The sequence below is a fragment of the Euprymna scolopes genome, chromosome 10 (genome assembly GCF_053919585.1).
Source record: "Euprymna scolopes isolate OS-2025 chromosome 10, ASM5391958v1, whole genome shotgun sequence".
Classification (NCBI taxonomy): Eukaryota; Metazoa; Mollusca; class Cephalopoda; order Sepiida; family Sepiolidae; genus Euprymna; species Euprymna scolopes.
This window is the reverse complement of record NC_136491.1, coordinates 76,314,539-76,327,684: the sequence shown is the minus strand read 5'-3', so window position 1 is coordinate 76,327,684 and position 13,146 is coordinate 76,314,539. Positions and strand designations below refer to the sequence as shown.

Sequence of the window (13,146 nt, the reverse complement as noted above, 5' to 3'; positions counted from 1 at the left end):
TGCAAAGCACAGCACTGAGTAAAGCAGCTGAAATAGTGCAGAAACCAGCTAATATTAACAGAGAATGTTGACCAATCAAACATAAACTGACCACTGTATAAAGATAATTAGAAAGCACAGAAAAAACATTACAGGAAACAAAGAAAACTGAAACTACCAAATTAGTTAAGTAAAATCATTCATTGTCCCCCCCCCCCCTAAAAAATATAAAACACATGTTGTGGCACCAGCATCTGTTGGTACCACAAGAAAAAAGAGGTTGAGAATTGCCAAGGCGGATAGGAAACCGATGATGAGAGGGGTAGGAAAATTATCTAAGATTCCACATGCATGTACAGTCGTGGAATCCTGTGGAATCTAAATTCCACTTCAATTCCAGTAAAAACTAATAGCTATTCTCAGCAATAAATTAATGGTAAACGGCTGTTGTGATAACACAAAACAATTGACAACCCTCCTCAAGAATGTAGAGTATGGAAAATCTGTGGAGACTGATCACTCAGTTTTCAGGGAACACTATTTAATGTGGTCAGCGAGCGATCACTGATAATGACTTGTGTAAGAACCCTTAGTAAGTACCGTATATTTTGGTGTATAAGGCGGCCGTCAGATAAGACGAGGTACAAAATTGGAGCAAATTTTAATAAATTTATCATATATCGGTTGTATAAGATGACTACTAAATCATGAAACCATGTTTGTTTAGCTTAGACTACAGATTGCAACCTTCGGTATCTTATCAACCATTGGTTTTTTAATTTTAAAGGCCATTTTATACGTCGAAATATACGGTAAACATCTTGTTAATGGAGATTTTATCTGTCTGTCTGAAGCTGACACTATACTATAATTTCTATTAATGTACTATTGTAATATTGTTCAATGCTCAATTCAGAGGAAGGGAGTAGTATAGTATCTGTTTCGTTATCATGAGGTCATCCTCTGAAATATTGCTGCCTTATTTTGAGGGTTGGTAATGTAGTATATGTTAGTTTGTAATTTTGTAATGATAATACCCTTCAAATCATTACCTTCTCCTTAGTTTTTAGGAGATGGGTGAGTATTGTGTAATCTATTCTGTGGTCATAATAATATCTTCCCAAGAATTACCATCTCCTTTTATGTATCTGAAGTGCAGGGGATAATCATTTCTACCAAAAATATGTGAACAAAATCTAATACTAGTGGAGATCCGGTATCCTTCTGTCTGGAACCGAAACTATATTAATTATTTCTATCAATTGTATGATTGTACTACCTTTTTATTTTCACAAAAATTGCTGCAGGCAAAGCATGAAGCTGCTTGATGTAAGGAGCTACAAAGAAACAAAAAACCCCAAAAAACTAGTGAATGATAAGTAGGGCTAGGACAACAGCATATTCTTTTCATTGTTTTGACTCTTGAGTGTGTATCCGTTGATATCTTATATGCTTTTATATAGAGTGATGTGGTTCTTGGTTGATTAACTGTGTGTCTAACTGTGTCGGATATATACTCGAGAGTCAAAACAATAAAAATAATATGCTGTTGTCATAGCCCTACTGATGAGTTTAAATGGATAAATTCCAACCTAGAAAACAGCAATTCTTCACCCTTTTTCAGAACCATTGCTTATCGAATGTGAGGACTAAAGGACAAAATAAGGGAAGCAAGAGTTACGACCCTACCGAAGATAAACCCAATATTGATTTTCTATTCTTCTTTATTGTTTTTAATACTTAATTCAGCTTATTATACTAGCTTTAAATACACAATTTAGTGTGGAGTTAATGTGTTCAGATACTATACTACTTCCTTGGGGAAGTAGTATAGTATCTAATCTATTGTTAAAATGCTATCCTCCCAAGCAATGTTCATTTGTATTGTTACCATTCCCTCAGGCATTACCTCCACCTTTTTGGGTTAGGGGAAAGTGTAGTTTCTGTTATTGTCATCATACCATCCTTCAAACGATTAGATTCATCTTTTTTTTTTTTTTTCGGGTATGAGGTCTTGTATTAATATTCAGTTGTCATTGTACTAGTCTCCTAGGCATTACATCCTCTATTTTTAGGGAGGGGGTAGTGTAGTATTTGTTCTGTTACCATGAGATAAGCTTCAGGCATTACCTCCTCCTATATTTTTTTTTTGGGGGGGGGGGGGTCCCCGGGGTAGTGTTGTGGCCACGATAGTGTAGTATCTGTTATGGGGTTATGAGACCATCCTCCCAGGCATCACCTTCTCCTTGGGGGGGCAGTTGTCTACGTCAACAAGGAATTATCACAATTGACTATTCATTAGCATGCTCAACATTTACATTATATATATTAGCAGTAATAAATGGAAAATTCATCATTAAAAAAAAGCCATTTGTGACAGTGGCAAATATCGACCAATCAAATTGCAGCGATTTGTTTTGTGCGGAATTTTACTCGAAAAAATGTCGAACGCGTATTCCATGTGAATGACACCCGATTATGGTCTGCATCGACTGTTATGGCGGTATGATTGTATGTATTTGTAAGTAAAGGAAACGCATAAAGTCTGTCAGAAGATATCGATGATAGCTGAAAGTAAAGCGGTATATTTGTGGCGATTCTTTACATAAATAAAATACATCGCCCCCCTCGTCGTCTGTCTTTCTTGCCGAAATTAATCGAAAATGTCGACAAGTGCGCTCAAAGAACAAGGCTGGTGAGTTTGAATTTACGTTTATTCCGATAAAAAGAAGGTATCATTTTCTGTAGAACAGATTAAAATGTCTAAAAGTTTCCTCTCACAATTTATTTCGTCTTTGTTAAATTATTCAGAATAACACAATGACAATGTCAACTCTGTTTTTGCGCAAAGAAATAAATGCTGGCTGCTATTAATTAAAAATTATTATTATTAATTTGAGTTTCAAATTACTGTTATTATTATTTTTTTAAATATTATAATGTCCGAATTGTTTATGATATTGTGTCCACTTTTTGTTTGTTTTATTTTTTCTGGGTTGGGTGGGTGGCTGTTCATTGATAAAACAGTGGAACTGTCGAAAAACTGTTTTTCTTTGGAACACGAATGAATGAACTAATTTGGCACATGCTCGCATGAGTTGGGCACGCTTTCAACGTCCCACATTTTCTACAAAAAAAGAAAAGAAAAAAAAAGAACGATCATCATATGAGATTATTCGATTTCTATTTTTAAAATTACGTCCCAATGTTTAAGAAGATGTAGTAAAGGAAAATAGGTAGTTATGCATAAATGTTACCGCACTGAAATAATAACCTTGTAATTTAGAAAGCCATTCTTAACAGGAGGAGGGGCGGGTGTTTTGCAATTATTCTGTGCTATCACCTCACAATTTAATAAACAAATGTACGTGAGCACTTTTGCGAGCGTGCTGAAAAATAACGCTATAATTTTGAAAGCCATTCTTAACATGGGAGGTGTGAGGGTGTTTTGTAACTATTCTATACTTCCACCTAACAATTTGATAACAAAAGTTATCGTGAAACTTGAATTTAACTTGAAAATACTATTTAAAAAACAGCACGGTAACATAAGTGCATAAGTACCAACGATCTTCATAATATCGATCAGAATTTTTGATACCCCTATAATGAAACTGCGAATAAAATATAAAAAAAAAAATCATAATTTCTCCTTTAAAAGTGGGTTGTTTATTTTCTTTATGGCTTATACTTCCAAAATAAACTATTAAAGTTGTATAAAAAATAATAGAAATATTATTTTTTTATTTTTTTAAAAACAGTAATGAAATTAATTGAATTTTACGAGTTCAGTATTTATTTTTCAATTTTTAAACTTTAAAAATCTATCAAAATTTTTCTATTGTTTCTATTTTTACGGTATTTTCAGGGTCAATGTGAAATTATATGCTCTTTCCAATAAACCGAATATAATTTAGGCAAACGTTTTTTTTTTAATTCACGCCCACCCCCATTTTGAAATGTCTATTAAAAAGTAAATAATTAATTTACTCACCAAAGTGTTATATATCACAAATTGAAGATAAAAGATCAATAAATAATATATTCAAATTTAAAACAAAAAAAAAACGTAGTGTTTTTTAGAAATTTACCTGTAAAGTCTGAAGTTTAAAACCTTTTTTTTTAAAAACCACGTTGTTTGTTTTTTGTTTTTTTTTAAATGAAACCTTGGTCCTTGCTCCTTTAATTGAAAAAAAAATTAGGGCTTGAATTACATTTTTCGAGTAGTTATAAGCTTGGAAAGACAGGGGGTGGAATTATTCAATATTTTTCACGAAATTTCTGACACGCCTATCGATACTCACAATAATATCATATACCAGAAAGAACAGTCGGAAATAAGTCGTACACCATCCATTAAGACTATGCAATTACTACTACTCCATGCCTAGAAAACGGACTCATACAACCTGACAAAGTGATATGAGACCAGGAGAAAGAAGCATCCTTAGTAGAAGTTAGTGTCCCCAATAATGCTTGAGTACTGAGAGGGAAAAGATAACGAAACACTAAGCTCTTATGTATTATCTCGAAAAGAAACTGGAATCTTAGGAAGATTTCTGTCATTCCAATTGGACTCATGAAAAAGAATTTCAGGAACTACCGGGCAAATATACCCGGTAAACCACGTGCAAGAGTTATTCAAACAATTGCACTGTAAGGGATGACCAGAATCTTAAAAAGATCTCTAGGTTGGAATATATGAGCTAGTGGGTGAATGTTTGGCATTCGGCATAATGTCTCATCCCAGCTTGAACAAACTGATAAGTAAATAAAAAAATTAAAAATTGGAGAGGATGCCCTTTTAAGACAGACTAAAACAGATACTACACTTCCATTCAGACTAGAAGATTACTACTATTAATAATGGTATTTATATTGTGGTATATATATATTTTTTTTTAGACTTTGTATTTGGGGTATTATTTTTATGGTAAATAAATTCTCTGCATTTTTATTGGGTGTGGCGATGTAGGGGAAGGGTTACCTTTTTTAAAGTGATTTTACAACCTTGTCATTCAGTGTGAGAGTTGTAAATTTAGTTAATTGCCCTAAAAAGTTACATTGGCTTGGAAATGGGACATTTTATTTTGAATTTATATACAAGCTGATTTCCCATTTTTTACTTTCTTTTTTGCCAAGTTTTTCAAGGTATTCCAAGAATTTGAATAAAAAAGTAGCATCCCTTTTTTTTTGTTTTGTTTTTTTGGTTGGAGGTGTTAATTCACAAATGTCCCATATTTTATTCTGCTAACTTTAAATATAAAAAAAAGAAAAAAAACTCGATTGAAAAGATTTTCTCTTAAAAAAAAAATGTATAAAGTTTATTTTTTTGTGAAGAAAATATGCAAGAGATGAAAGACCCTTGAAGATGCGAAATTCACAAACGTCCGAAGACTGAATGTTTTTTTCTGATTCAATCTGTAGTTGCATAAATGATGTGCCTTTGCATGGCGTCAGAGCTATTAGTGGACTCTGCAAATCCCATCCTCCTTAATGGAGGCAAATTAAGAATTTGGCAGAATAGTGATTATTCATATAACCGTATTGATTGTAAGGTTCTTATAATATCCATGATAGAAATTGAGACAAATCTAATTTCTTTTACAAGTTCCTAACTGGGAATTAATTCAAACTTCCCACAATGGGGATTCATCTACAGAAAGCATGAGTTTCCAAGATATGCAGCAATAAGGCTGGAAATGGTTACATTAAATCAGAGATGAATGTAACACATCCTTTCATTCCGAAAAGCATTGAAAACAAACTATCTTTATTTTGCACATTGCACATGATTTAAAAAAAGGAAAAAATATTCAAAGGCAGCTCTGGAAATGCAACAGTGGAAGTGCTCCAGACTATGCGAATTTTAGCGCACACTCCAAAAAGGAGCAAAAACAAATAAATATTCATTGCTTTTTTTCAAAACGTGCAAAAAATGATATCTAAAATCCTAATATCACTTTGGATCATACTTTAACTTTTTATCCTTTTCTTAAACTAATATAGGAACAATATTTTGACCTAATATACGAACAATATTTTGACCATATTTTAATTCCTCTCTTAAATCAACCAATTGCAAATATAAACCCTTCCACCGCATGCTATTTTACTTAACTCTCTTTTCCATTAACAATGAAATGGAAAGCATAGTAACATCCTTTTTCAAATTATTTGGAGGAGTTTAACCTTTCAGTAGATATATATAACCTTTAGTACTAACTTAATTTAATCATAACTACTCATGCGGGGGCACAGAAATACCTGGTTTAGGACCCAGGTCTGAGGCTAACCCTCTCGTAGCTGATGAACCCATAGATCTCATGTCATCCATCTGGGAGAAGGAAAACTCTGAAGTTAAACCTGTGCTCTTGATTTCATATGTCTTGCACTAAATAAATGGAGAGGGAGGTCTCTTTAGTTCTTGTCAACAAACTTCCTATAGCTGGTGACTAATAAATTACCAGTTTGTAAACCTAACCTTCTTAAGGAGTAGATAGGCTCTGCCTGTTGCCCGGCTTTCATTCTCCTTCTTTGCCTATTTGCCAGATGCAGAGGTTCAATCACATGTACTTAACAGAAACACCCAGTGTTGACCTTGTTTCCTGACTAGAGCAATGAATTCCATTCTCCACTCCTGCTTCATTCCCATCACCTAAAACTGGGCATCTTGGAGTACTTGAGTGCCACATATGCAAATGCAATTGGACTGGACTGCTTTTGTCTGATGGATAGAGTATCGGTTTGACAGTTTGTCTGGCTACTGTATTCTAACTGATAGTAGAGAAGCCCTGTTTGGTAGTGCTTAAAGTGGCTACTCCATCATCAGTTGTATAATATTGGGATGATTGTAATGTGATGTCATGCAGTGAAAGGGACCCTGCGCCCATCTCTGGTAGGCTTTCCTGAGTCCATAATCATGTAGATGAATAGTTGGTTTACTTGTGTTGCATGTTTGATATTTTACACATCCACTTTGTGCAGCACCTCTCACCCTAAAACGGAAACTATTAAATAAAGACACAGTTCAACAGAAAATCTTATCAAACTAGGTGAAAACTAATAGGGTGATAATTAAGTGGGTCAGTTTTCTAACCAGAATTCTTGTAAACTGGTACAACAGAAGCAATTTTCCAGCAGTTGAGAAAGCAAGATTCATTAAGACATTTGTTGTAGAACTTGGAGAAAACTGTAACAACCTCAGTGGAGCAGTTTTTTAGTAGTATAGCAGGAATAAGATCGGGCGCACATGTCTTCAAGATATCTAGAACTTTGCTTTCTCCCTTGAGGCTTGCATTCATGAATATCTGCGGGCTTAGAACTAATTCAGATGATGTTGAATTATTTCTCCAAGCAAACTCTCCAGATATCTTAGCACTAAGTGAAACTAACCTACACTTCTCTATCCCTCTAACCACTTTAACATGCCTGGTTATCTCCTACTTTGCCATAAGGACTCAGACATATGCACAGACTTGGAGTCAATATTTGAAACGCCCTCCACTTGACTAGAGAATCCAAACTAGAATCAGACGACTAGGAAGGCCTTTGTGTGCTTTAGACTAAACCTGCAACATAGTGTTAGCTACTTATATTTTCTCCACCATTCTCCCTCGATCCAGAACTGTACCCGAATCAACCAAGTCTCTGACAGCATAGTTGCATCACTCTCCTTATATACTAGTGCACAAATACATGACTTTAATGTCTACCACAGTAATTGGCTTGGTTTCTCTACTTATGCAGATGGTAGCATAACACAGTTTTCCTATATCCCATTTCCTATTACAGACAGTTATATTTCCAACTCATCTCCCAAATCAGCGGAACCAACAAACCTCACTTCTAGATCAATTTCTGACCACAGTTCCAGATGATTGTGTAACAAATGCCCATAGCCCACTCGGGAATGCCAGTCATGTTGTGATAATGGTAGAAATCACCCTAAACTCTCAACCCGAAGCTGGAGAGCCATTATTCATAATGACAAGGTACTATAAAAAGACTGACTGGGAAGCTATCAGGAATCACATCAGAGATACTTCATTGAGTATTATCTCTTCTCTTCCTATGAAATAGTGTGCAAATGAGACTACTGAATGGTTCAAAGCAGCAATTGACACACACGTTCCCATATGGAAGTACTTTATCAAACTACACTCTCCACAATGGTTCACGTCTGTGTAACTGCTATTGCTCAAAGGCAGTATGCATTCCGCAGACTTATCTGACATAAGTACAATACAAATAGGCCAAATTTTGTAAAAGCTAGAAATAATTGTAAGAGAGAAATAGCTACAGTCAAGTGAAGGGATTCTGAAGTCCTCAGAAAACGCTTCAAGTTGCAGAAATTAGGAACTTGTGATTTCTGGAAAATTTATAAGTGTAGTAAATAATGGGTAATTGACAATTCCTCCATTATCTGACAACATTGAGATTGTTTGCACAGCAACTGAAAAGGAAAATCTGCTTGCCCAACGTTATGCCTCCAACTCCGTTTTAGACTCGGCAGGCCACCCCGTCCTAAATTTCACTTTACTGACAGTAGCCACACTCAAAGATCTGAAAATCACCCCTTCCCTTGTTTGTGATGCCATAATAAATCTATACATCTTAAAGACATGTGGGTCCAATCTTATTCCTGCTATACTACTAAAAAAATGCTCTCCTCAGGTTGTTACAGTTCTCTCCAAGTTCTATAACAAATGCCTTAATGAATCTTGTTTTCTCAAGTGCTGGAAAATTGCTTCTGTTGTACCATTTTACAAGAATTCTGGTGAGAAAACTGACCCACTTAATTATCACCACATTAGCCTCCTCCCTCTTTTCACCAATATCTTTGAGTCCTTAATCAAGCACTAATCAGGCACCTCACAGACAATAAACTTTTATCCAACCGACAGTATAGATTTAGACAAGCCTGTTCTACTGCAGATATTCAAACTGTAATCTCTGTATATACCAAGCACTGGTAAGGTAGGAGAAGCTAGGTTAGGAGCCTTAGACATATCTAAGGCATTTGACAGGGTTTAGCATGATGGTCTTCTCATGAAAATCAAATCCTATTTGCTGGGCATATACTCAACATAATCAAATCCTTAAATAAGAGAAAAATTCAAGTTGTCCTTGATGGTTTTTCATCAAAACAACATGATATAACTGCAGATGTGCCACAGGGGGCAATCCTTGGACCTTAATTATTCCTGATGTTCATAACTGACCTCCCTGATAAAATTGTATCTAAGATGGAGTTATTTCCCGATGACACCAAGCTCTATAACAGACCCGAGGGTAAAACTAATGAACATATACCTAAAGAAATTGCTAAAAATAGAGGAAGACCTCCAGTCTTTAGTGGAATGAGGCCATAACTGGTTGTTAATGTCCAATGCTGCCAAGACTAAGCTTATTTCCTTTAATAATTACAAGAAACCTCAACCACTGATTGCCATGGCTAATGAAAATCAGCCTGAAAGTACTTCCCACAAGCTCCTAGGTGTAGAAACAATACATTGAGTTAATTGCCAAGGCAGTGGCGAGGAAAGTGGGCTCTCTCTACTGTGCTAAAAGGCTACTCGCACCTGAGAGTATCCTGTATCTCTACAAGGCCATGGTTTGCCCATGTATCGATTATTATTGTCACATCTGGGCTGGTGCATCTGCCACTAGTCTCTTGCTCCTAGGCAGGGTAAAAAAAAGTCACCAACCTAATAGGTTCTAAACTCCAACCTCTATCCCATTGCAGAAACATAGCATTCTTGTGCCTTTTTACAAGTATTTCAATGTCAAGTCCTCTGACAAATTCAAAGCACTAGTATACCCTCAACAACAATACCTTCGACAAACCCTACAAGCAGCAAAATCCCACCCTTACACTGTAGAGATTCCTAGATGTCATAAAGCCTTCTACTCAAATAGCTTTTTCCCTCAAAATGCTGCACTTTGGAATTCCCTTTCGGGCACCTGCTTCTCCAACTGTACTGACATACAGAAGTTTAATGTAAACAGACATCTCGTTGCTCAACCCCCTAAATAGTATCCCTGCAAATCTGGTCCCAAATAGTAGCCCCGCGCGACTAAGTTTCTCTGTGCCTTGTTTAAGGCAAAATGACTAATAAAATACAAAAAAGATGTCCCTCCATCTGTCAATTCTACAAGTTTAATTTGAATATCTTTAAAAAAGTTTCTTTTAATTGTAGTTAATGTTTGAACTTTAATTGATGCCACTGGAGCAAAGAACATATTTTAGAGAAGTTATGTTAAACATTATCGTTTTTTATTAATACAATAATTGATTAAATAATTTTACAACTTTTCTAACAAGTAATGAATAATTATTTTATTATGTTTTAACTCAAGGTTAAATAAGAAACCAAGAAATAATTATTTTTTAGTGCTTTATATATTAACACAGGCAGGATACGAGCCTTACAATCTGGACAAAGCTAATTTCCACAAGTCTCTTCTTTAGAGACTTCCACATAGTCAAAATGGTACCATCTGTTGCATTCATCACAATATGATTAAGGAAGAAGCATCATTTCTAACAGAACAAGTAGAACATAAATAAGCCCCCCCCCCCTCACCATTATCGTCAAATGCAGTCACTGCATGAACTGCAGAAAAAAACTTCCCTAATTTCTAAGGGATCCAAATGCTTTAAGGAATGAATTTGTTCACAATATCCCTTAATATACAGTTGGAATGAACTCGTCCATCCTTCGCATGAATGAGATGAAGAACTCTACCAAGACTCCAGAATGCTCTGGTCCGATTTGGTAACTTCACCAAAGCAATATCACCAACTTACATAATTATTCTTATCCTTTTCTCTCAAGGAAAGGACATAATCGTTTTGCCAAACTCAATGGAATTTCTCCACAAAGTCCTCCCTTAATTAAAGAGATTCAAACAGTTCGATTCTACTTTAAGGATTGGAATAAAAGTCATCAGCCTCATGGTTTCCCAGTAATAAATGTGAGTCATAACCAGTTTTCAAAAAATGTTTTAGGGTGAAAATATCTAGATCATTGTCAAAAGAAGCAATATAAGTGAGAAGTCTGTCTTTAACAGCTTTCTCAACATCTGAAATGATTGTTAGGGAATCAAAATATTCTAATTTCTTCCTTTCAATTTTAAAAACACTGTTTAACCGTCTGGATCATTCATACCCCCGACCCTAGTGCTAGGTGGAATTAAGATGAATGATTGAATAAGTAAATAAATAATAATAATCTGCAGGCCCTTGAATTTATTAGAAACAAATACTTCTGATAATACTATTCCTGCTGCCAAAAAAAGTCTCGCCATTATTCAAATAAACAGGTGTAGATACACCAAACAAATTCATGAACCTGACAAATGCCAGCAAAACTGACCAAGTATTCATATTGAGCAACAATTCCAAGTGCACTCTCAAAGACTCATACAAGTGAACAAGAAAATGTACATTTAGGCTTTTCTCCATTAACCTTTACCCAATAATGGCCAGTAAAATCTACTCCAACCTGCAAGAAAGGATGAACAAAATTAACTCTGTGCACAGGTGATTGTGAGTGTTGGCGCCTCAATAGGTAAAGAATTTACCCATTTACATATAAGACAAGGTTGAATTACAGCCTTTTACAGACTGTGGGGAACCAACAACCCCATTAAGCTCAGCTAGATCAAGGTCAAGTTTGTGTCCAAAGGGCAACAACTCTGATGCATTTTATTAATTTTTAATTAATTAGTTTTGTCAGCTGATGGTGTTTTCCCGACAAGAGTGGGTGTTTTTCTCCAAATAGGAACAGGGAGACACAAGAACAAAGGATCATAGATTTTGGAAAACTGCGTTAAAATACTGCACTTAGTGTCAACATCAAGATCTATCACTGTGTGCGCAAGACCTATTGAATCTTGTTGAGGGAAATAGACATATTCCGGCATTTTTTCCAACATAGGAAGCACTTCCATCCTCAAACATTTCCTCCTGCAAACTCTCATTATTGGAGTAACAAGATTGCAATTCAAATATAGCTTTTTTCAGTTGGTCATGAGCAGAACAATAAATAGACCTGAGCAACTCAAAATCACTACTGGTCTTGACCAGGCTGTCAATGTAAAAATTATTGGATAGAATGGTAAATGCTTCATCATAAGTGAACTGTTCAGCATGATTGAGCATGAAATGAACTGGCATTAAATCCAGAGATAAAAGATTTATATCTAGAAGTGACGATTGCCATCCTTTCAAAAAACCAAAAAACAAAACAAAATTGATTTGTGTACTTTTTGGTCCTTAGACAAACTTGCAAACGGCCTTCCTAAAATTCTCCAAAAGCACATGATCGTTTTTCCTAAATGCTACTAACAAGTCCAACAATTTGGCTGTCAAATTGACTTCAGAATATGCAGCATCATTCAGAGAAATGCCTTGATGCCTTTTAAATGAACAATTGAAAACTGGATGAATCTTAATGGTGACTTCTGCATCTTGTTTAATGACCAGATGATGGGAATCTGACAATATTTTCCAAAGTCTTCCTGGTATATGTGTATGTATTCAATAATGTCCATTTTTTTTTCATTTTTTTTTTCTTTCATACTTCTGAAAGACATTTAAATCATCTTCATATAGCCCGTTTCTTCAGAGAGCCCACCACTCTCTCCAAAATCTTCAAGGAAGGGACATAATTCAATCTTACCTAAGATATCTTGTACTCATCCCAAGGCAGATCAACATGGTATCTCCTGGTCTTCATAACAATAGTTTCTTTAAAAACTTTAACTTTGTCCTCATCATAGGATGACAAATCAAAGTCCCTGTCTATACTAATTTGTGATAGTGTTGTTGGATGTAACAATATAATGATGATGATGATGATGGTGGTAAGAAAGACCATTGTTAAGGTTTTTATGATATTGATTTAATGCATGCACAATTATTTGTGGATATGATGAATTGATTGGTAATTGGGGTTGACAACAACAACCATTAAAACACACTAGCTGAAGAAGTTGACATGTTGGAGCATAAAGATATCTCGAAAAAATATCAGAAATAGCACCGTTTGGCAATTTGACAAGTTCCATCTCAATGTCACCCTTGTTAAGAAAAACAAGTAACCTTATTTCTTGAGTGGTCAAGTCATTTGTAGGTCACCGAAAATATAGGCCAGATAT

At 35.2% G+C, this 13,146-nt stretch overlaps 1 protein-coding gene and 1 long non-coding RNA gene across 2 annotated transcripts in view; one reads left to right on the top strand and one right to left on the bottom strand.

Moving 5' to 3' along the window:
- Window positions 1–13,146, bottom strand: part of LOC145286113 (uncharacterized) — a 111,658-nt gene that overhangs the window by 91,222 nt on the left and 7,290 nt on the right. The gene's annotated exons all lie outside the window — the stretch shown is intronic.
- Window positions 2,374–13,146, top strand: part of LOC145286110 (uncharacterized) — a 65,777-nt gene continuing 55,004 nt past the window's right edge. The window contains exon 1 of the mRNA XM_080134800.1: window positions 2,374–2,674. Within this exon, the coding sequence (XP_079990926.1) occupies window positions 2,643–2,674 (32 nt within the window). The 5' untranslated portion in view covers window positions 2,374–2,642. The remainder of the gene's footprint in view (window positions 2,675–13,146) is intronic.